At 42.3% G+C, this 26086-nt stretch overlaps 1 protein-coding gene across 1 annotated transcript; it reads right to left on the reverse strand.

Annotated features, from left to right (window-relative positions):
• Positions 1–415: 415 nt before the first annotated feature.
• On the reverse strand, positions 416–12836 carry st8sia3 (ST8 alpha-N-acetyl-neuraminide alpha-2,8-sialyltransferase 3). The gene is made up of 4 exons (XM_080197822.1): positions 12482–12836; positions 8444–8566; positions 6753–7310; positions 416–2103 (listed from the first exon to the last, which is right to left on the reverse strand). The coding sequence occupies exons 1-4, from the start codon at positions 12658–12660 to the stop codon at positions 1818–1820; spliced, it is 1146 nt and encodes a 381-aa protein (XP_080053948.1). The 5' UTR covers positions 12661–12836; the 3' UTR covers positions 416–1817.
• Between the last annotated feature and the right edge of the window lie 13250 nt (positions 12837–26086).

Consider the following 26086-nt stretch of genomic DNA (forward strand, 5'->3'; position numbering starts at 1 on the left):
CGAGGAGCGCTGCTTTTTGTTTTTAAATCCCAAAACTCGACATTTATTTTGGGGCACTCTCGCTCTGGTGTCTGAACATTTGTGGAAACTTCATTTAGGTCATTGCCTTTGTTTTGTCAGTTGTTCAGATATGTTAGTTAACCTGTACATTTTCATAATAGTGCAAAGGACTCAAGCCATGATAATTATACACTTAAAGCAAAGCAGAATTGTTCGTAATACTGTAAATGCAGAAGGAGTTTTAAAAAAACACTGCTGTCACGTTTTTGTGCAACTCTCTTTGTTACCGCCCCAAAGGTGCGCTAAGCATTGACTAAAATGTCTACCTTATACAGTCATCAACAACTGGTCACGCCACGGAAACAGAATTCTCACAGAATTTAATAAGTAATTTAATATGGATGAACAATAGCAGGCATGAGAAAAATATTTACAGACAAGAATCAATAAAATTCTTCAATTTCGCAATACAACATAGATTCGAGATTACCTCCTTGAAAGCCCTGCTTTGACACGGCGGCAGGATATATATATATGAATAACAAATTTGCAGTTGCTAAACCAGCAAATAAAAACGTATTCAGTATAACTCCAATATTTATTTGTCTCTTTTAAAGCTGTGAAGGAAATTAAACGTCTGTTTTTTTAAGTACCAGTACAAAAGTAGTACATTTACTGTTCATTGGATGATAAAAAATGAGTGCCACATACATACAAAAGACTTGCGTGTCCACTTTGACAACCATATAAGATATTCTATATAAACAGGACTGGAGAGTTACCAAATGCTTTCCATTTGTGGAATGTTTAAATAAACAATTAATTTGCAACCCTCTTGCATTCTCCTATACTGGGCCGTTTCCACTGAACTCCGTAAGGAGAGTTTTGCTGAGACCCTTCTTCTGCGTGGACCGTTGTTATTGGGGATATGAATTATTTTACGGGCCATTGGCTCTTTTAGAACAGCCCGGATATGTGGAGCTCGCTAGCTGCTTCGCGCTAAAAAAAAATTCTTAAGACTTAAAACGACATAAAATAGCAGGTCCTGAAGTAAGGAGCGCGTTGGAAATGCAGAAATGCTTCATTACCTTGGCACCCATGGACACAAGCAAATGAAGTTTACTTATTAGTCACAAGTAGGCTTACATTAACACTGCAATGAAGTTACTGTGAAAATCCCCTCGTCGCCACACTCCGGCGCCTGTTCGGGTACATTGAGGGAGCATTTAGCATGGCCAAAGGTCAGATAATAAGTGTCTGGGCAAAAATCACTGCAATATATTTTCCTCCCGTTTTAATATTTTTCCCACTGCATTCTCTAAAACAAACTGAGTGGGTTTCGAGAGAAGGGTTGTTTCATTTGAATAATTTATTGGCGGGAAATGGGTTTCGCTAACAAGGCCAACATTGATTATGTATCCCTAATCTGACTGAGTGCTTTTGAAAATAATCCAAGGCCGATTTTGTCGCCAATGAATTGATAGAGCCTGGCCATTTTGTATCCCCCGATACACCAATTTCTGGCTGTAAGTTGATATCTACAAACAGGTTCATGTGGGCCCAATACGTTGATTTAAAAAAAAAGAAATGGCCCAAGCTTCAGGTCCAAGCTTTCGTTTCCGGCTATTTCCCAATGTAAGATAAATGTTTACTACCACATTACACGAAAACTCATGAACAGCTCAGTGGCACAGGATTTGGAATTGCTTGGGAGTTGTGTTCCACGAAGCGTTGGGCACAAAATGCACTTTGAAACATCAACCGAACAAGAATGGAAACAAAGGAAGGACTTGGCACTTCGAAAAAAAAGCATCCCATTAAGAGGCACAAGGTGAAAGAGTCAGCTTGGTCAAGCCATCGTTGTGTAGTTTGAACAGCAGCTTGAATTCTGCGGGAAGCTGGTGGATCTCCTGCCATTTGGTAGTGAATTTGGTCCCCTTTTTGTCATAGTAGTGATATGGCAGTTCCTTTCCTGTGTTGGGATCCCAGGCGAAAGGCCAAAATCCGTACAGGTGAATCTCCTCGCAAATGGCAGAAGCCAGCGTGTACATCAGGATGCCCGTACTTAGCCGCTTTGGCGCCAGTTGTTTGGTTTTCCAATATCTATCGAACGGTAAAGCAACAGACAAGTTCACAAAACAAATTTTCAATTAGAACGGAAGGAATGTACAGTGGATTTATTTTTCATGAAAAACAGTTCTCGCTTTTGGAACCGTTTCTGCCCCCCCCCCCCAAGCTTTGTACTTTAATATATCTTCTACTCTTTCCCTTTACGTCTTTCTATCACTTTCCCTTCGTACCACACGTAGGGAAACAGCGTCCACCGTTTCCCACACTGCCTCTTCTACATTCTACATTCCCAATGTAACGTTCTGTGGGTTCTCTATACGAATTATTTCTCTTTTTTAAATATCCGGCACTCACAGCATTCTTTATCACCGGAAGATAGATTGGGACTTCAAACCTTTGATAACATTCTCACTCCCCCGCTCCCCCCACCCTTTCTCTGAGTGTAAACCATCTCAGTTTCCTGTGCCGTAGTGAGGTTGATGTAGCCATGGTTTGAGACGGTGTAGAAAAGTCTAGGACCTGCGTTCAAGACAAGGGTTGCATGACGGCGGGGGAGGGGGGGGGGCGGGCAGAGAGTTTAGGCAGGAGGCGTGGGTATGACTGCATAAACATTCAACACATTATTCTGAATCCAGTATTGCAAATGATTGTACAAATTGTTAGCAGGTGAATGATTTGCCTGTCCTACCTTGGTTAGATAAACACTTAATAGTTTATGAGTCCAATATTCAGAATGGTAACGCATTGTAAAAGAATGGTGGGGGATGGTGGTGGTGAGGACGGTGGTGGCGGGGGTGCGTAGTGATTGGGAGACGGTTATGTGTGTTCTTTGGATCGTGGATTGGGCAGTAACTTAACTTGCGACGAGGGAACAAAGTAGAATTTCCCGGGTGGTGGAACTTGGTGGTCAGTGAGTCCAGGGGAGGGAAGGGTGCCAGAGTCTTATTAGGTACTCAGGGTATTTGGACACAGCAAAAGGGCGGGGAGAATGTCATGGGTGGTCCACGATGGGGACTAGAAAAGAGACTCGCGTGACGAGCAGCGCCCAGGAATTGGAGGTAGGGGATCGTTCGGTGCAGGCTCTGAGAGGGGGTCGACCTGAGCTCTGTACGCATTGGAACATGTGGAGAAATATTTGTGCGATTAGCGGATAAAATGCTTTTTTATGTGCAGGCCTGTAATTATTTTTAGCTTTTTTTAAAAAAATTGTGTTCACTATGATACGACTGTCACGTCTCGGGATAAACAGTCAGGCGAGTAAAAAGTTACCGTAGCAGTTTTGTTTCTGGACTTCTGGCCGATATGGGATGAGTCATACATTTGAAAGTGAGGTTTTAAAGTTTTTTTTGGAGAATGTAACCAATTAATTTGGCTGAAGTAAGTACACAACCCAAACCTAAGGAACAAGAACTCTGACCCAATTTTTTAATTCCTCTCTGGCAGGGGAGATGCTAGAGCATTGGGGGAGAGCTAAAGTAGTTCCACTTTTCAAGAAGGGTAGTAGGGGTAAAGCGGGGGTTACAGACCAGACGTCAGTAGTAGGGAAACTATTGTAAAAAATTCCAAAACAGAGAATTAATCTGCATTTGGAGATGCAAGGTTTGATAAGGGATAGTCAGCCTGGCTTTGTCAGAAGGAGGTCATGCCTAACCGGAGTTGAGGGGATTGAGCTATGAGGAGAGGCTGAATAAACTAGGCTTGTACTCGTTAGAGTTTAGAAGAATGAGGGGAGATCTCATTGAGACGTATAAGATGATGAATGGGATGGATAGGATAGAGGTGGAGAGACTCTTCCCGCTCAAAAAAGACAGTAGGACTAGGGGGCACAGCCTCAAGATAAAGGGGAGGCGGTTTAGAACGGAGTTGAGGAGGAACTTCTTCACTCAAAGGGTGGTGAATCTCTGGAATTCTCTGCCCGTTGAAGTGGTGGAGGCTGCCTCGCTAAATATTTTTAAGAAGCGGGTTGGTGGGTTCTTGATAAGCGAGGGGATTAAGGGTTATGGGGAGAGGGTGGGAAAGTGGAACTGAGCCACAACAGATCAGCCATGATCTTATTGAATGGCGGGGCAGGCTCGAAGGGCTAGATGGCCTACTCCTGCTCCTATTTCTTATGTTGTTATGTTCTTATGTTCAAATTTGACTGAACTTTTTGAAGAGGTGATCAGGTATGTAGATGAGGGCAGTGCAGTTAATGTGGTTTGTATGAATTTCAGCAAAGCCTTTGACAAGGTTCTACAAGGGAGATTGATTGAGAAGGTTGAAGCAGATGGGATCCAAGGTACCTCAGCAAATTAGCCCCAGAACTGGCTGAGTGGTAGAAAACAGAGGATGGTGGTAGAAGGCTGTTTGTGTGACTAGAGGCCGGTATCCAGTGGTGTGCCATAGGGGTCAGTGCTACATCCCTTATTATTCATGATATACACACCAATATATACAATATACATAAACAATATAGATGAGAACATGTGTGTATGCGGGGGGAGGGGGTGACAGGTAAGTTTGCAGATAAACTGAAGATTGGCAGCATGGTTAATGATGAGCAAAAAGGTCTTAGGTTGCAAGAAGATATAGATGTGTACAGCATTGCAGATAGAATTTAACCATGAAAAATGTGAGGTGATTCATTTTGGAAGGAATAACATAAGAACATAAGAAATAGGAGCAGGAGGAGGCCATCTAGCCCTTTGAGCCTGCCCCGCCATTCAATAAGATCATGGCTGATCTGAGGTGGATCAGTTCCACTTTCCCACTTTCTCCCCATAACCCTTAATTCCCTTGTCTATCAGAAATCTATCTACCCGTGACTTAAATATATTCAATGAGGTAGCCTCCACCACTTCAATGGACAGAGAATTCTAGAGATTCACCACCCTTTGAGTGAAGAAGTTCCTCCTCAATTGCATCCCCCCCCCTTTATTTTGAGGCTGTGCCCTCTAGTTCTGGTTTCCTTTCCAAGTGGAAAGAATCTCTCTACCTCTACCCAATCTAGCCCCTTCATTATCTTGTAGGTCTCTATAAGATCCCCCCTCAGCCTTCTAAACTCCAATGAGTACAGGCCCAGTCTATTTAATCTCTCTTCATAAGCTAACCCCCTCATCTTCGGTATCAACCGGATATAACAAGACATCAGAGTACTTAATGAATGGCAGGATACAAAGAAGCTCATAGAAACAGAGTGATATTGGGGTGCTTGCCCATCGATCCCTAAATGTAGCAGGATGGGTTAATAGGGTAGTAAAGAAGGCATACAGGACACTTCGTACATTATTTCATAGAATCCCTACAGTACAGAAGCAAGCCATTTGGTCCATCGAGCCTCACCAACAATAATCCCACCTCATCCCCGTAACCCCACATATTTACCCTGCTAATCCCCCTGAGACTAAGGTCAATTTAGCATGGCCAATCAACCTAACCTGCATGTCTTTTGGACTGTGGGAGGTAACCGGAGCACCCGGAGGAAACACATGCAGATATGGGGAAAATGTGCAAACTCCACACAGACAGTGACCCAAGCCAGGAATCAAACCTGGGTCCCTGGCGCTGTGAGGCAGCAATGCTAACCACTGTGCCACCATGCCGCCCTTGCCTTTATTAGTTGTGCCATAGGTTATTAGTGCAGGGAGGTTATGTTCCCTGCATGGTTTACGTTTTTGTTCAGCTGTACAAAGCTTTGGTTAGTCTACAGCTGGAGACTGTGCAGTCCTCATCACCTCACTATAGGAAGGAGGTGATTGCACTGGAGAGGAAGAGGAGATTCACCAGGATGTTGCCTTGGATAGAGCTTTTGAGCTATGAAGAGAGACTGGATAAGCTTGCGTTGTTTTCTTTAGAGCAGAGCAGGCTGAGGGGAGGCCTGATTGAGGTGTATAAGATTATGAGGGGTTAGGACAGGGTGGATAGGAAATAGCTGTTCCCCTTAGTTGAAAGGTCAATAAGAAGGGGACATTATTTTAAGGGAGGTTCAGAGGGGATTTGGGGATGTATTTTCACCCAGGGGTGGTGGGAGTCTGGAATGCACAGCTTCGGAGGGTAGTAGAGGCAAGAAACCTCACAAACTTTAACAAATATGTGGATGAGCACTTGAAATATAACATTCAAGACTATGGGCCAAGTGCTGGAAGATGTAATTAGTATAGATTTAGTGTAGTTTTGTTAGTGCAGACTTGATGGGTTGAAGGGCCTCTTCTGTACTCTTGGACTACTCTAAGACTGGGGGCAAAAAAGAGAAAACATCAACAGGTTAAAATGAGAAACAATGACACCAGCATTTGTGTTATCAAATATTAAAACTGGAATTAATAGCATGAACTATCCTTAGAATATCAACAGAAATAAAGTAAAGTTTATTTATTCAAATATGCTTACATTACCATTGCAATGAAGTTACTGTGAAATTCCCCTGGTCGCTACACTCTGGCGCCTGTTCAGGTACACTGAGGGGGAATTTAGCATGGCCAATGCACGTAACCCGCATGTCTTTCAGACTATGGGAAGAAACCCACACAGACATGGAGAAAACGTGCAAACTCTGCACAGACAGTGACCCAAGCCGGGAATTGGAGCCAGGTCACTGGTGCTATGAGGCAGCAGCGCTAACCACTGTGCCACCCTGTAATGTCAAAACAGCTGCCCACTTTCAATTTGAATCTTCGTATAAATTCTCCTTAAACCATACTTACTTATTGATATGTTGCATTATATTCCCAGGCCAGGCCAACTGAACCTTCAGTTGGGCTCTATACTCTATAAAAAAATCTACCAACGTTCTTGTCACCGGAGCGGACGTGTGGAAGAAAAAAGCGGGGATCCAAAGGATCGCTCCATCCAGCTTTTTAAGATTCAGAAAAAACTTGTTTCGATCTTGGATTGTTAATAGATTGTTGTAGTACTTCTCGAGGATGCTCGGGTTGAAGGTCGTGAGGTTGGTCTTTCTGCCAACGTCTTTCTCGAAAGATTCAGTTGGTGCGAAGTTGCAGCGGAACACGAAATCGGTCTTATCGATGTCAGCTCCGCAATGGCTGCCGATGAGGATCCCACTGTTTCCCACCACTGCACAAGTGTTGTAGTGCATCTTCAATATAGGGGGCACATCGGGGAGTAATGATCGGAAACTATTGCTGACTGAAAAGACATATTTGTGGTTGGAATAGTCATAGTGCAGCAACTGTCCAACTCGCACACTTTTCTTGACCAAGGTAAAATTTTTATAAATGTCGACATAGCGACTGATGTCTTTCCTAAAACAAAAAAAAAGATAAAGAAGGAGTTACTTCAGTTCATTCTCGGCAATGGATTTGAATTCAGAATGCACACTTCTAGGACTGCAAGGGGAAAAACAGTAAGTTTAAACTGTGGAAAAGAAAACTTGAAACAAAAATGCCCTTTGAGAAGAATTTCAGGATTAAATCATATCTGCTACTGTACTGCCCATCTGACCAACCTATCTATATCTTTCTTCAACCTGAGACCTTCTTCCTCACTCTATCAACCACCCTGTCAATCTTCATGTTATCTGCAAACTTATCACCATCCTCCCCACCCACCCACCCACACACACACACACACACACACACATTAATTATTAAAACCTTCCTTGTAGAGAAGCTGTAACTTTGAAATATGCCTATTACTGATAGTAAAGTGAAACATCTCATTCACCCCCTGGTCAGTCTTATCTCTAATAGCGACTCAAAATAGTTCTATATAACAAGAATAGTGTAGGTTAGATGGGCTTTAGATTGGTTTCACAGGTCAGGGCAACATCGAGGGCCGAAGGGCCTGTACTGTGCTATAATGTTCTATGTTCTAACATTTTAAAAATTCTTTCCTGAGGCATGTTGCTGGCAAAGTTGCCATTTATTGCCCATCCCCAATTGCCCCTTGGGATAAATGGCTTGGTAGTAAAGAGTCAATCATATTCACCTGGAGTCACATGTAGGCCAGATCAGCTAAGAGCCACAGATTTCCTTTGCTAAAGGGACATTTGTGAAGCAGATGGGGTTTCAGGACAATTGATGATGGTCTATTGGTCACCATTACTGAGATTATCTTTCAATTCCAGAATTGTTAATTGTCTGGTGTTGGGGTTTGATCCCATGTCCCTATGAGGCCTGAGCCTCTATGTTGTCAGTCCACCCATCGCCCCCATCATGGAGGGCACCGACCTCTGCCATAATGAAGACTGTATTGGTTTTCTGATTTTATCTGAACATTTCCCCCTTATGGGATGAGGAGAGGGTAGAGCAGGGAGTCTGTACATTGCAGACATAAAAAAAACTCTGCAGCTTCTGAAAATATGAAATAAAGAGGAAATAATGATAATCTTTCTGGTCTAGCTGTTTGGAACTTTACACTTTTCAGAGTGGCTTGCCTTTGTTTTAAATAAGATGTTGTGTTGAAAGTCCACTTTGCAGGTTTGCCACGACCATTGTCATTAAGGCCACTTCCAACTGGCACAAAAGAAGGATCCAGAAACTTCAAAGAAAACTGTGACCTGCAGAGAAAATCACCAACACGGTTTAGAATATTGCCCTGTCAGTTTATCTATATTACTTTTAAATTTACACCACTCAGTCAACAAAAGAGCCAAATTCACTATCAAACTTTAACCGATTGTAACAAATGCGTGCTATTTCAATTTATTGATAGCATTTATTTGATCATTTATACTAAATTGTCGAGAAAAGCATAACTCCAGTTGCCATCCCTGTGCAACTATCTAAGCAAACACCTAAACTTACTTATCAGAGCCAAGTTCTGGATGAAAAACCTACAAATTACTTTGTTCAGAGGACTCATGTATTTGAAATCATTTTCTGTACCCCAATAAATTATTCTTAATATTTTAAAATTTACCTCTAGACAGGCAAATTATTATTTTAGCAATTTAATTCTTTCCGTCAGTAATTTTCAACTCTGTCCCTCTGGGAAATACTACTTGTACATTTCCTGCCACTGATTTTTCCGTGCAATAATGCCTTTTCTTGGACAGTGAATGTACTCTACAGGTTCCATTATCCAATTTGCTACTGTTTAATCCTGAGAAACTCTCCCCACCTTTTCCGAATTAAATACCCGTCCCATGAATGTGAAGAAACCCAAGGAAGGAACAGGTTGCTCCGAAGAGCCAAGCTCTCTTTTCTGGTTTTACTCACTTTTGTTTCCATTTGCATTCTGAAAGCTCCCAGCATCTTTGACTCTGCCAGTAAACTGGATTATTCCAAGCATTTCAACTTGTAAGGATATAAACATGGTTTAAATATACCAATTTTAATCCAAGTCATCTCACTTGGAATGTTTGGCATCATGTATTTTTTTTCAAACTCAGTGAAATTTACCCCTTCACATTTTTTCCTTCTTCACTATAGAGCCTGCATGTCTTTTATCTTTCAATTGATACTTATGGTCAATCTTGTTATTCCCCTTTGTATCTAATCCATCTGATCACACTCAGCAAAATTGGACTCACCAGTTGCATATAAGGTCTATACATAGTACATATATATATTTACATATATACACATATCATTAGCAGACATGGATTTTCACCAGCCAGATAAGTATCATGATATCTTAATAGATTTTATTTTAATTGTTTTTCTGTTGAATCATTGATCTTTAGCCTCCTCTTCTTTAGAACTTTCATGTATTCTGATTCTTATCCTCTGATTACTGTTTTCATTTCCATACTTCTTACTCATTTTAACCTAGTTCTAAGTACTCTCATGATTTTCAGTTTTATTTGCACCTTCTTGTGGTTTAGTTGGCTTTCTGAAGTCTAAATAAATAATATCTTCCAGAGTTGCACTGCGTAGTTGATTTGCAACACAGTCAGGATGGACCCAGGGGATTTATCAATTAGGTACATTTCTTCCAGTTCCAGGCTGTTTCTTATTCATCTATTGCTATACTGGTATTTTTCCACCCAACACCTTCCTATTTTTCTTGATGTAATCCCTTTGTGGGAGCTATGCAGATGTAGAATAAATAAAGAGAGTACACCAGAAAGAATAGGAATGTCAAAGAATGATTACAACTAAATAATTTTCAGAATTGGATGGTCATAAATCTGCAATGGGCAGCGTGGTGGCACAGTGGTTAGCACTGCTGCCTCACAGCATCAGGGATTGGAGTTTGATTCCCAGCTTGGGTCACTGTCTGTGTGGAGTCTGCATGTTCTCCCCATATCTGCATGGGTTTCCTCCGGGTGCTTTGGTTTCCTCCCAGTCTGATAGACATGCTGGTTAGGTGCACTGGCCATGCTAAATTCTCCCTCAGTGTACCCGAGCAGGCACTGGAGCGCGGTGACTAGGGGATTTTCACAATAATTTTGTTGCAGTGAGAACGTAAACCTACTTATGACACTAATAAATAAACTTAAAAAAAATCAAATCTGACCTAACCATTGCAGCCCCATTCTCTGAATGTTAGAAAGGGGCAAAAGGATGGAAGGTGTTGGAAGGTGGAGGAGTACCAAATTAGCAATAGGTGAATATGAAACAGTGTCAATATGTTGAGTCACAAATCCATTTTCGTGCATTACAACAGTGACTACTTTACAAAAATTCAGTATTTCATTGGCTGTCAACACTTTGAGATGTCCTGAGCTTGTAGAACATGTTGTATAGATACAAGTCTTCCTTATGAAGGGCCTTTGAAATGCATGGTGCTCAAACTAGTTTCCTTAATTGAGCCAGCTCAACAAAAATGAATTTAATGTCATCGACTGCATTTCTATTTTTGACCAACAGTACTCATCACCTGTTCTGCTAATCGAGTTGTTAATTTTAAATTTGCTTGATTTTACACTGGCTTTGTTAAAATATTTATGGAATCTTCTCTCTTTTACTGAGATTGCAGTAAAGTTTATTGTCATAATTCTGACCAATTGTGCATGCTACCTCCCTGACCAAGCTTTGAGATACCCATTCTAGTGTTTCCATTGCCATTTTGTATCTGATTACTTCCTTGTGAAACACCTTGGGATATTTTAACCACTTTAAAGGCGCTATGCAAATGTAAGTTGCTGTCTCTGTAATGGACCCTTCACTGTCGATCAGCACCATGGGGCACACTGGATTGGAGAAACAATCATAGCTCGTTTAAAAAGTTGCATCTCAATTCCAGAAACAGTAGGAACCATCTCACCACCGCCCCCTCCAGCCATCCCCCCCTGTCCCTTCCACCACCTCCACTCCAAACCCCAAGTTACTTACAGGAATATTTAAAGCACATATCCCTTGATATCCATGTAAGATGAAGAATGTTGTGCTATCAGTAATATTTTCAACTTGAATTTTGATAACAGGTCTTAAGAAAGGCATAAAATGGGTAGTATTAGAATTGTGCCTGGGCGACGCAATTAATTATACCATTGGAAAAAAGTAAGGCACCTAATCAGATCCTTTGTATTTTGTGAAGGAATATGCTTACTTGTTCGTGACGCTCCCCCCATCCGCATTTCGTCTGTAAATGTGAATGTTCAAGTCAGTTGTACAGAAATTGTGCGGGTCCTGTCTGCCAATATCAGGAACCCTGCAGCCTTTTACACAGCATAGATGTAACTTGTTTTACAGATACAACATTGAGCATATTGGTCATCACAATGGAACCGAGGCAACTGTAATTTTGTTATATATATATACGCACACACATGTATATACACACATGCACACAGACATACAGCACTTCCGAATGAAGCATTTAGCCCTCTCTTAAGTTCGGGATGACGGTGCTGTGGGAAACAATCAGTACCCCCGAGGAACATCCCCCTCCCCCGGGAAGAGAGGGACCCCCAACGCGCCCCCCCCACCCCGTGGAGTTTCAGCTCCAGGCCCAGCAAGGGCCACTGTGCGGATAACAAAGCGACAGACATCTGCACATCATTCTGCAAAGGGGTACAATCCATGAATGCCGCAAACATCTGGTAGAGTGACACCCCCTCCATGCCCTCCCCCTCCCCCCCCAACCTTGTTATTTCCATGAAACGACGTGATAGGCGGGCTATAGAACTAAAACATGCCGAATTAATCGTGGTACCTGAAGAGGGGTGGGTGGGAGGGAAATTAGTTGTGTGTGGGGTGGAGGGGGGGGGGAGGTGGGGGTGGTGGTGTGGGGAGAGGAAGGAGAGACTGAACATGTCAGGATCAACACACACAGAAAGATGCTTGCACGCCTGCCAGGATGCAGGGAGCTGCGAGCCTCTTTCGGACAATACGATTATTACTAGAAATAATACGGGGGGGGGGGGATAGATTTTAGATTTGAAGACCAGAACCAATAGCTAATCAATTGGGAAACAATGTGGGGTGGGGGGCTGCAAGCTGACAACACGTCTTTTTTTCCCCTTGGCTGCACAGATTTTGCTGATTTTGGAATTTAATTTTTAAAAAAAAATATAGTTACTTACCGAAATCCACTGTGTAACATATAGAGCCTCGGGCCGGCTGAGCCTAGGTATCTCGGAGTGGAGAAGAGATTGTCCTTTTTGAGTGAAACATAGCTGATCAATGATAGAATAAGCAGAGCGACGCTTAGCATCACCAAGCCCAGCACACTCGCCATGCGAACCATCCTGCAAATCCTCATAGTGCAAACACCTCAACAGTAAAACGAAAACAGGCCCATCATATCTTTGCGTTTACCTTTTAACGAGAGAGGGAGAATGACAGCGAAAGAAAGAGAAAGGAAAGTAAGTCGATTATATTGACAACCTATTGTTGTGCTTTATATGTGAAATAAAAATGGACGGAGTCAAAAAAAAATTCTGCAATGCAGAAATGGTAGGTGGTTGCGTTGGTGATACGTCGCGTTGCTCTGTGATACCCCCACACTCCACATGCACACTGCACCAGCGCAGCCTCCATCCATTCCCCGGCTGCAGACTTAAATGTGACTGGAATAGCCTTTCTCCATTTACCCGGCAAGCTTAAAGCTTTCTCATTAATGAACCCTTATTCAAATGCCTGAGTGGGTTTCAATATTTTGTTTTAAAAAAAAAGCCGGCAGCAGGGATAAGGATATTGTTACTTGACTTAGATTGGCTGCATTTAGGGAAAAATAAAAAATTAGACCTGTCACATGGGAAATAAAGAGACAGATATTTTGCCAGGGGTGGTGGGGAAGGGGAGGGGGAGGAGGGGGGCGGTGGGGAGGAACTAAGTGGCAGTAATTATGGATTTGCTAAGGAGCAGGAAGGCCCATAAAACAAAACTTTAATAAGTCAGCACTTGGGGAGACGGGCAGACAGGTGGCCTATGCAAGTAAATGTCTGTATTTTAATATAAAGAGAAAGTGAATGGCACTGTAATGATAACCTGTTGAGGGGATATGCTGCTGATGGCGGACATCTGAAATCAAACTGAAATAAACTCAGCAGATCTGGCAGTATCTATGAAGGATTTGATTTCCTCAGAGGTGAAGAGTTATGTCTGTCTATTTGTGGGGTACGTGGAACATTCCTTGTTCCAGTGCAATTCAGGACCCCTGCAACACCTCTTTTTCAGTTACACTGATGACTGTATCAGTCCCACTATATGCTCTCGTCTGGACCTGGAAATTTTCACCCCCTCTCACCTTCACAAGGTCTATTTCCAACACTTCCCTTTCCTTCTGTCTCCAATTCCAGTGGTGGACAGACCACAAATATTCATTACAAACTCACTGATTCCCACAGCTACCTCGACTACAGATCCTCACACTTCTCCTGCCTGTATGGGCACCATCCCATTCTCCCAGTTTCTTCACTTCTGTTGCATCTGATTCAATGATGCTACCTTCAAAAACAGTGCTTCTGACATATCTGTCTTTGAAAGGTTAAAAGGGCGCTCAACCGTGTCCGACCAATCACCCACACGTCTGCCCTCATCCCTTCCCCTCCTTCCCTGGACCATGATAGAGTCCTTCCCATGGCACCTTCCCCTGCAATCGCAGAAGGGACAACACCTGACCCTTACCCTCCTCTCTCCTCACTGTCCATGGACCCTCACTTGCACCTTCTTCAATTTAGTCTAATGCATTCGCTGCTCCTAAAGTTGTCTCCTCCACACTGGAAAACTAAGAGTAGAATAGGTCAACACTTTGCGGAACACCTTCACTCAGTCCACAAACAGGCCCCAAACCTTTCCATTGTTTGCCATTTCAACTCAGCATCTTGCTGTCATGCCCATCTTTGGCCTGCTGCAATGTTCTAATGAAGCCCAATGCAAACTGGAGGAACAGCAACACATCTTCTGATTAGGTACTTCTAGCCTTCTTGATTCAATATTGAGTTCAACAGCTTTAGAGTGGAAACTTTCCTCTCCATCTTGACTCCCCCATTTAAATAATTTTTGTCCCAATGCAAAGGCACCACACCCACCGCCCCCCTCCCCCCCTCCAACATCATTGGGTTATCAGTCACTTGTTCTTAAGTTTTCTTTCCCATTAACACTCTGCTATTTTACCTTTATGCCAATATCAAAGTATAATTATTTCTCAGAAATATTCTTACATTAACACTGCAATGAAGTTACTGTGAAAATCTCCTAGTCACCAGATTGCGGCACCTGCTTGGGTATATGGAGGGAGAATTTAGCATGGCCAATCCACATAACTAGCACATCTTTTGGACTGTGGGAGGAAACCAGAGCACCCGGAGGAAATCCACACTGACACAGGGAGAACGTGCAAACTCCATACAGACAGTGGCCCAAGCTGGTAATTGAACCCAGGTCCTGGTGCTGTGAGGCAGCAGTGCTAATCATTGTGCCACCATGCCATCCCCCAGTGTCTTCTTTAATGTTTAATGCTACCAATAACACTCCCATTGTCTTTTGTATATTACAGCTTTGTCAATCGCTCCTTAGTTCTCACATATCCCTGATCTTCAATTCTGTTTCACCTTCTCCCAACTTGATAATCCATCACAATTCTACTCTTCTTCAGTTCCAAAGAAGAGTCCCACAGACTTGCAATGTAAACTCTGTTTGCTCTTCACCTGTTGAGGGATGTTGAGCAAATGACAGCTCCTAAATATTATCACCATCCCCACTCCTTCTCCAGCCTTTCTACTATTAAATTCCTTATTCATGCTTTTGTTACAACCAGATTCAATTATTCCCAGGAGTACCCGACTAGTATCCCATTTTACATCTCTATTGACTTAAACTAGTCCAAAACTCTGCTGTGTATATCCTGTCATGGACTAAGTCTCATTCATACAGCATCTGATGGCTCCCAGTCCAGCAATGCCTCAATTTTAAACTAGAAATACAGAAACATAGAAACTAGAAGCAGGAGTAGGTCATTCCACCCTTCGAGCCTGATCTGCCAATCATCTTGATCAAAGCTGTTCATTGAATTCAATATTCTTATCTCCCCTTCCTCCCATGTCCCTTGACCCCTTTATCCCCAAGAGCTATAGCTAATTTCTTCTTGAAATCAGATGTTTTGGCCTCAACTACACTCTATGGTAGTGAATTCCACACATTCACCACCTGCTGGGTGAAGAAATTTCTCCTCAGCTCAGTTCTGAAGGGTTTACCCCTTATCCACAAACTATGAGCCCTGGTTCTGGATTCTCCCATCATTGGGAACATTCTTTCTGAACCTACCCTATCTAACCCTGTTAGAATTTTATAAGCTTCCATGATACTTACACAATACTCTAGGTGTGGTCTCACCAACACCCTATACAATTTCAGCAAAACATCCTTTTACCATTTGCTCTCTTTACTGCCTGCTGTACCTGCGTACTTACTTTCAGCAAATGAAGTATGAGGATTCCAAGATCTTGTTGAGTATCCACCTCTCTCAATTTACACCTATTCAAGTAATAATCTGTTTTCCTATTATTGCTACCAAAATGGATAACCTCACATTTATCCACATTATACTGCATCTGTCATGCACATGCCCACACACTCAGGCTGTCCAAATCAAGCTGAAGTATCTCTTCATCCTCCTCACAGCTTATCCTCCCACGAAACTTTGTATCATCTGCAAATTTGGAGATAATACATTATTTTTCCTCTTCCAAACAGTCGGGATCCTAGCACAGATCCCTACAGAAGCCCCTAGTCACTGACTGCAATTAAAAAAAGACACATTTATATGAACTATTTGTTTCCTATCTGCTAACTAGCTCTCAAGACATTATCTGCAAACCCGTGTGCTCTAACTTTACATAATAGTTTGTTATGCGAGATTTTGTTGAAAGCTTTCTGAAAGTCTAAATAAATCACATCCACTGGTTCTCCTTGGTAAACTCTACTAGTTGCATCCTCAAAAAATTCCAACAGATTTGTTAAACATGATTTCCCTTTTGTAAATCCATGTTGACTTTGTTTGATTAGACCACTTTCTTCCAAGTGCCAAGTTATAGAAATCTTGATAATAGACTCTAGCAACTTTCCAGTTCCAATGTTAGGCTTACTGGTCTATGGTTCTCTGTTTTCTCTTGATGTCCTTTTTTGATTATGGGCTTACATTAGTCACCCTCCAATCTGTGGGAACTATTCCAGAGTCCAAAGAATTTTGGAAAATAACCACCAATGAACCTTCTATTTCCAGGGCCACTTCCTTAAATACTCTGGGATGAAGATTATCAGGACCTGGAGATTTATCCACTTTCAAACCCATCAATTTCCCCAAAATGTCATCCTTTTACTCAAATCTCTCCATGGACTCATCCCCTCCCTATCTTGTAACGTTCTCCAGATTTACAGTCCCGTGAGAACTTTGCATTCCTTCAACTCTGACTTCTTGGCCATCTTCGACTTCCTTTGCTGAATCATTGGCAGCCATATCGTCAGCAATCTGTATGTATAAGAGAAATAATTGTTACTTCTACAGACTCTAAAAGTGAGTGATTTGACTTCACCAGCACTGCCAGGATCTTTGTGTGGATAATGTATGTCCATGTGACAGCCCTGTATTTGTATAGAAACTATCACTAGATCAGCTGTTAAAGAATGTGGACTAGAAACCCAGTTGCAAGAGGTGGGACATGTACATTCTGTGTCTGTTGAATGTAACTCAGATAGCATGTGATTTTTATGCCGTTTGATCATTGTCATCATATAGGAGAGTCAGTACTACCCTTGCTTTTCATTTGCTCCATCCCTGTAAAGTAGGGACCAAATATTTGGTGTTGCAGATTCAACTTAACAGCAGTCAATATCCCTTAAAGAGGAGGTTCTTGCTCCTGACTCCAGGGAGATTGTTCCGAGTGAGGATATGGGAGAAGCGACTCCTGGCAAAAAGGTTCTCTACTGATGCAGTGAATAGATTCATCCTTTTCCCATTGTGACATGAAAGCCTTCCAGGGATCCATTGGGAAGAGCATGTCAATCCAAAGAAACACTGCGTGCAAGGAATGTAATGATCTAACCAGAGCATTAAGCTAACATAATTAGCTCCCATCGGCACCTTTTTTCTCATAAATCATAATACATGTAGTACTGACACTCTCTGATTTGAATCACAACTCTGTCTCCTAATGCTCACACACATCCTTATTACAATCCTTGCTTGCACACAACTCACATCTCGCACACTATTCCATTATGGGAACCTCCTGCCTCTTTCTCCGTCGCTTCCAACGAGTATGGAGAATTCAGCTGAGGTTAAGCTCCTCTTCCAAATCTCAATGTTTCCCTTGGCCACCAGCCTGTTTTCAGGAACCCCTCCCTACTCTAACCCTGAGACCATGGGGGCGATTCTCCCCAAAAAATTCTGAGTGTTGAAGTCGCATAAAAACTGGAGTAAACCCCATTGTTTTTTTCAGTGGCAGTTAAAAAAACAAATATTCCACACTTTATGCACTGCAGAATGCCCTAGTGTGAATCAGTCCAGAATCAGTAGATGGGACCTATTCCTGCTGGAGAGGTCAGCAGCATAGTGCTGAGCAGGCCATTGTGCATGCACCGATCTGTCAGTGCTGAGATCAATGCATGCACAATGGCCCCTGTCTGCCGGCTTCCCGATTGCTGGCCAGCTCGATCGCCGGCCACTCCTGCAGGCCCTCCAACTACCACCCCCCACAGTGGCCTGATGGCTGGCCCCCCCAGATGTGTCCACACCCAGCTCCAACTCCTCCCCATCCCCCCCCCATGGTCTGCCCTGACAAGTATACAAGTGGAGGATTTTACGTGTGTAAGACAAACATGATAACCATTTACACTACAGGAACAGTTGGCAAAATGCACAAGTGGGGAGTTACATTAAACTCCGCTGGAATATAATATTCCTGGCGGCAGAGGGGGGTTGGGGGGGGGGTGGGGGGTAGGGGGAGAGACTAGTGGGCCCGGAAATTTTAGTCCCGGGACAGCTAATAGCATTTAAATTATATTAAAATAAGCTGCTGAATACATTAGGCAGTTCCACGCTGATTTTGCATATTTTAACACCATTTTCAACATCAGAGATTTCATCGCTTATCAAACTTGATAAGGATCTGCAATATTTCCTCACTAGATAACAATTATAAGTGAACTTTCAATTTATATTCATGATTGTATCTTTCTTCTCCTTCTCTGTCATAAATATGGAGTCATGTTATCTATAAATGCTATATAATTACAGCAGTCAGGCTTAACTCCTCCTTCACTTCCTGCAGCCTTTTTAAAGTAGAAGATGATGTCTTGGTGAGTGCTACTGATGACTTAATGGCAACATTTCAGGGGTAATTTCTGTTGTTCATGTTCAATATTACTTTGGCTCAATAATATTTTTATAATTATCTGAAATACCCACGCCTGAGACAAACAACCATTTAAATGTAATGGGCCATAGTAACTCTGGGATCACCCCGCTGGAAACTGCAGCCACTGGACCTTGAGAGCCGGGGACATTCCATTGCTTAAGTAATCCTGGCAGACACATTTCATGGGGCCACAGGTCTGCTGCTAAGTGCAATAGATGTTGGTTGCTCTTGGAGGGGAAGATCAGCCACTTTGTCTATCCCAAAAAATGCTCCACAGAAACTGGCAAAGAAAACCTGGAACACAAGAACAGAAGCATTTGGCTCCTTGACCTCTGGCACAAATGAAATCCCCACTGAAACATTAAAGTGCGGTGGAGAGGCACTTCTGACATTAACCCACAATCTCATCACCCTCACCTGGAAGGAAGAGAGCATGCCAGGAAATCTCAGAGATGCCTTAATTGTGACTATCTTCAAGAAAGGACCCTACATGATGAGATGCAAGCTGTGATCCTCACCAATGGAAACGCCACAGACCCAATACGTGTGCAAACTTGGGTCAAACAGGGCTGCATCATTGCACCAATGCTCTTCTCCATTTTCCTCACAGCAACACTCCACCCCATCATCCTGAAGCTTCCAACTGCAGTGGAGCTAACTTAACGGGCAAGTGGGAATCTGCTCAGCCTCTGATGTCTCCAGGTCAGATCCAAGACCAATTCCTGTCATCGAGCTGCAGTATGCAGATAATGCCTGTGTGTGTGTGCACACTCAGAGGCCAAGCTACAAACTGTCTTCGCTGCATACACCAAGGCACATCAGAGAGTGGGCCTCAAAACATCTGGAAAATAAAGGTTCTTGACCACTCTACTTCTGTCACACAAAACTTCCCCCTGACAACCAAGATCCATAGTGAACCCCTGGACATCGTGGATGATTTCCCATACCTCAGGAACCTCTTCTTGGCATGAGCAGACAGTCTTCGGATGCCAGAGGAACAAAGTGTTCGAAGCCCGAACTTCAAATCCAGCAGCAAACTCATGGTCTACAGAGTGACCATGGTTCACACCCTCCTGTATGCATCAGAAACATGGACAATGTACAACAGATGCCTCAAATTCCTGGAGAGATATCACCAATGTTGCCTCCACAAAGTGCTGCGAGTGCAGTGGCAGGATAAGCATACCAACGTGAGCATCCTTCCCCAGGCCAATATTCCCAGTATCAAGGCAATGGTCACGGTTGACCAACTGTGATGGATGGGCCACATTGACTGCATGCCTTACACAAGACTCCCAAAATAAATATGCTATTCTGAGTCCCACAATGGCAAGCAATCACTAGGAGGGCAGAGGAAATGCTAGAAGGACGCTGTAGCAACATTGCCATCAACACATGGGAATCATTTGCCTTAGAGTGAACAAAATGGGGTAGAAGCATCCGCAAAGGTGCCAATCATCTTGAGTATCATCGATAGGCCAGACAGAGGCCAAGTGTGAACAATGGAAAGCGAGCACAGAATCCAGAGCGATCTGCCCACACACATCATCAATCGTCACCTACCAAACCAGCGGCTCCAGGATTGGACTATTCAGCCCCCACAGTACCACCTCCTCAGAGTGAAGCAAGCCAACCTTGAGGGACTGCCAAAGAAGAAGAAGGGTTTGATCCAACATACAATGAGTTCACTGCTGATCTGTATCCTAACTCCTTCTGCCAGCCTCGTCACCATAGTTCTTAATACTCTTGGAGTAGCAAAACGCTATCAGTGCCAGATTTAAAATGATTAATCTGGTAACTACTGCTTCTTGTGGAAGATGATTTCACAGTTCTACCACAAAAAGGAGGGCAGGGATCACAACTGCTCTGTATACCATGAGCTTGATGATGGATTTGAGGTCGCTGGCTCCGAACACTCTGTTCCTCTGGCATCTAAAACTGCACTGGCACATTGGAGTGGATGCTGAATTTCATCAACAATGTCTGCTCGCACCAAAAGGAGGCTCCTGAGGTATGAGAAGTGATTCACATTGTCCAGGGGTTCATTATGGAACTTGATGGTCAGGGGATGGTTTTGTGTGGCAGAAGCGGGCTGCCTCCACCACACTTCCAGGTAGCGCATTCCAGACTTAAACTACTTGTTGTGCAAAAAAGATTTTTCTCACATCACATTTGCATTTTTTGAAGATCACTTTAAATTTGTGCCCTCATTCTTGATCTTTTACAAGCATCCCTATCTACTCTGTCCAGCCCCCTCATGATTTTGAACATGTTTTCTTAGCTTCCTTATCTTCTCTTAGCTTTCTTTTCTCTAAGGAGAACAGACCCCAACTTCTCCAACCTGGCCACATACTTGAAATTTCTTATTCTTGCAACCATTCTTGTAAATCTTTTTACACTCTCTTCAATGTGTTCACATCCTTATTAGAGTGTGTCACCAAGAACTGTACACAATATTCCAGCTGCGGTATAATTAATGCTTTGTATAAGTTCAGCGTAACCACATTGCTCTTGTACTTTATGGCCCTATTAATAAAGCTCAGAATACTATATGATTTATTCACTGCTTTCTGCATTTGTCCTGTCACCTTCAATGATCTAGCCACACATAAATCAAGGTCCCTCTGCCCCTGCACCCACTTAAGAATTTTAGCCCTCATTTTATTTTGCCTGTCCATGTCCTTTCTATCAAAATACTCTTCCTCATACTTCTCTGCATTGAACTTCATTTGCCATCTATCTGCCCAGTCCACCAACTTGTCCATGTCTTTTTGAAGTTCTAGGCTGTCGTCTTCACAATTTAGAATACTTCCAAATTTTGTGTCAGCGCAAACTTTGAAATTGTGCTCTGCATATCAAGGTCTAGATCATTAAGAGATATCAGGAAAAGCAAGTGTCCCAGAACTGATCTCTGATGAACACCATCACAAATCTTCCTCTAGCCTGAAAACTATCCATTGACCACGCTGTTTCATGTTATTCAACCAATTTTGTATCCAATTACTTCTCTCCCTTTTATTTTATGATCTATAACTTTTCTTACAAGTTTGTTGTGTGGCATTGTATTGAATGCCTTCTGAAAGTCCAAGTACATCACATCAACAGCATTACCTTCACTGACCCTTTCGGTCGCCCCAAAGAACTCCAGCAAGTTAGTTAAACGTGATATTCTCTTGAGAAGACTATACTGTCTCTTCCTAATCAAATTACATTTTTCCATGTATTCTTTAGTATTCTGGTCCCAGCCTTGGTCACCCTGCCACCATGTTTCCATGACAGCTATCATGTCCTACATATGTATTTCTATCTGTGCTAACGATTCATCTATTTTGTTATGATTGCTACAATGTGTTCAGATACAGAGCCTTTAATTCTTTTTTTAAAGCCATTTTGCAATCTCTGGTACTCTTAAATTTCTACTCTCTGTCCCTTCCTGCCATACTCTGGCTATCTTTACCCAAGTCACTACTTTGCTCTAGTACCTCATTTTTTCTTTGAATTATTCTCACACGATCCCTTTCCTTCTGCTATTAAGTTTAATACTCTCTCTGCCACCCTAGTTATATGATTCCCCAGAACACTTCTCCCAACATGGTTCAGGTGAAGCCCGTCCCAGTGGTACAGTTCCAACTTTCCACACTACTGGTGCCAGAGCCCCGTCAATCAAAACCAATTTCTCCCACACCAATTTTTATACCACACGTTCATCTCCAATCTTATTGACTTATGTCAATTTGCTTGTGGCTCAGGTGATAATCCAGAGGTTATCATCTTTGCGATTATGCCTTTTAACTTAACCCTTAGCTGTTGATAGTCCCTAAGCAGAACTTCTTTCCTGGAACTATCTGTGGAATTGGTATGGATCATAACAATTGGATCGTTTACACCTCTCATGGGAAATTCCTCTCCAGTCCTGAGCAAATGTCCAGAGCTGTAGTGGTAGGCAAACTATACAGCTGCCTGGCCTCTCACTCTCGGTCACATAGGAATCTGTCAATCCTCCTGACTATACTGTCCCCTGCTACCACTATGTTGCTGTTAATGCATCCCGCTTGAATGTCTTCTGGTAACATGGTGCTATGGTCACTTTGCTCGTCCACCTTGTAGCCTCTGTTTTCATCCCCATGAGCTGCAAGAAACTCAAACCTATTGGACAATTCAAAGGACTGAGGCTCCTCCACTTCTACCTTTGTGATCCCCTTACCTAACCAATCTTTAACAGCTCAATAGTTTCCATGAGCTTTAATTTTAGCTAATGGTCTCTTATGTGAAACTTCATCTAATGCCTTCTGGGAGTCCATATAAGCTATAGTCATAAACATTATATCATTAAAAAATCAATTGAGGTTAATTAAACATGGCCTACCCATTGCAAATCCATGTTGGTTTTCTGCAATCAGTTCAAATTTCTCTAAGTGCGCAATCATTCTGGGCTTAATTATAGATTCTAATACATTTCCCACAAATGATGTTGGACAATAAAAGTCATAGGGTCATTAGGACACAAAAGGAGGCCATTCAGCCCATCAAATCCATGTCAGCTCACCGTAGAGCAAATCCATTCAGTTCCATTCCCCTGCTCTATCCCTGTAATCATACATGCTTATTTCCTTCAAATGCCCATCCAATTTCCTTTTCAAAACTTTTATCACAAGTCTTTTATGAGGCCATGATTTAATGTCTCATCTGAAAGATGACACCTCTGAGAGTGCAGCATGTCCTTGGCACTGTACTGGAATGTCAGCCTTAATTTTTGTGCTCAAGTCTGAGCATAGTACATGGGCCAGAACCTTGTGATTCAGAAGTGAGAATGCTACCAAATGAGTTGCAACTGATATAAGTTCCTGATTTCTCTCACTATTTTTTTAAGTAATGGAGTTAAATTTACAATTCCCCAGTCTAAACCGAGACAATTCCTTCATCAAGAGAGCCTTGAAAGATTGTGAAAAATAAAACATCTGCAATTTCCCCATCCACTTCTATAAAAGTCTGGAGCAGTTAGGTCCTGGGAATCTGTCAGTCTATGGAACCAAGATTCTTTTCTAACACTGTTTCCTTGCTTTTGTTAACTTCTCGGAGTTCTAGTCTTTAATGCATCATTAGTTTCTCAGGAATAACAGGTGCATTATCCTCAATGTCAATGGTGAAGACTGACACAAAATTATTATTCTAAAATCTACTATTTCCTTGTTTACATTTGCAGTATTACCCTGTCTATTTTTAAAGGGCCCATATTATTCTTGACTACTCTTTCTTTTCTAATATAATTGTAGGAACCTTTTGTGCTCAACTTGATATCCGTTGTAAGTTTCTTTTCATATTCCCTTTTAGCAGCCCATTTTTCTCTTCCTCTGACGGCCCCAAGGATCCATCATTCATTTTTGCATTTACATGTTGCACTTTGGTTTAATCACCGCCAGTTTCATATGAACATTGACAACACCTAGATAGAATCATTACTGAAGGAGGCCATTTGGACTGCCATATGTCTGCTTGCACTTTGCAAAGGCAAATCAGATAGTGCCATTCCTTTTGTTTTGTCTTTTAGGGAACTCCCCTACCCTTTTCTCATAGTTCAATAAATCATTTTTTCTTCAGGTATTTATCCAATTCCCTCTTGAAAGCCACAATTGTATCTGTCTCCCCCATTCCAGACCCTAAATAATTGCTGTTTAAAGCAATTTTTCTTCAACTCTTTTTTTTGTCAATTACGTTAAATCAATGTCTTCTGGATTTTGACAACAGTTTCTCTCTATCAATCCTGTCCACACCTTGAGCATGGTTTTGTACACTTCTATCAAATCTCCCTCAATATTATTTTCCTCAAGAAGAACAATTGCAGCTTCTCCAATCTATTCACACAATCGAAGTCCCTCTCCTCTGGAACCATTCTTGTTAATCTCTTTTGCAGAATAGTTCGTTGCTTTTCATAAAGGTTGATCATAATTTACCTGCTTTTGAACTCTATGCCTCTATTTATAAAATCTACTTCAGAGCTACGTGCTAGAAAAGTTATATAAGGCTTTGTTTCCAGTACTGAATAAAGTTTTCAGTTTGCTTTCAGTGGTTGTTCAAACATTTTTAAGTTTGTTTAAACACATTATGTATGCTTGGCTGAGAACCCAAACTCCCATAAGAGTCTTTATTTTGTTAACATATCTGGAGGAGAAGAGAAATTTGCATGATTGACAGTCTATGGAATTCTCCACCCCAGACAGCTGTGGAAAGCTCAGTCATTAAATATGTTCAAGATCCAAAAAAGCAATGAATAACACATTTGAAAAGGGAAGCTAGAAATGGGGCAGGCCAAGGAAGGAGGGTTACTCTTCCATCTTTAGGTAAAGAAAAATGAAGCATATTCAGGTCCATATTGGCAACTTTCCCAATGCTATGACTACTGTGAATTCTTTTACAAATAATATTGCCGAGTGTGTCGCAAGTGAAACTCCCTGTCTGGACTATGACAAAGCATTTTTTATCTGTTCTATGTGGTGGTTAAAATCAATTAGTTTATCAAAGATATCCTCAGAAGTCAGATGTCCATGGCAGACCACAGTAGTCTCCATCTCCAAACCCTATGGCCCGGGGCTTGGTTCCTCCCTCTGCGACTTGATCCTGACCTAACAACACCTCCTCCATGATCATCCTCAAACTGGTGCCCCACAAGGCTATGCTCTCATCTCTCTACTATCCTCTTTATACATCTATGACTGCACGGCCAAATTCCCCTCCAATTCGATTTTCAAGTTCGCTGATGACACCACCACAGTGGGACAGATTTCAAACAGTAATCAGAGGAAGTATAGGAAAGAGATGGAGAATCTGGTGAACTGGTACGACGACAATAATCTCTCCCCCAATTTCAACAAAATGAAGGAGATAGTCATCGACTTCAGGAAGTGTAGCTGAGGACATGCCCCTGTCTACATCAATGGGGATGAAGTATAAATGGTTGAGAGCTTCAAGTTTTTGAGTGAACCAATAACCTGTCCTGGTCTGCCCATGCTGACACTATAGTTAGGAAAGCCCACCAACATCTCTACTTTCTCAGATGACTAAAGGAATTTGGTATGTCAGTACAACTCTCACCAACTTTCACAGATACACCATAGAAAGCATTCTTTTCGGTTGTATCACAGTTTGGTATGGCTCCTACTCTGCCCAAGACTGCAAGAACCTACAACAGGTTGTGAACGATGCCCAATCTATCGCTCAAACCAGCCTCCTACCATTTGACACTGTCTACACTTCCCGTTGGATTATGGGGAAAAAGTAGGAGAATGGGGATGGGAAAAAAATCAGCCATGATTGAATGGTGGAGCAATCTTG

The sequence above is a fragment of the Carcharhinus amblyrhynchos genome, chromosome 1, assembly GCF_965287045.1.
Source record: "Carcharhinus amblyrhynchos chromosome 1, sCarAmb.v2.hapA, whole genome shotgun sequence".
Lineage (NCBI taxonomy): Eukaryota > Metazoa > Chordata > Chondrichthyes > Carcharhiniformes > Carcharhinidae > Carcharhinus > Carcharhinus amblyrhynchos.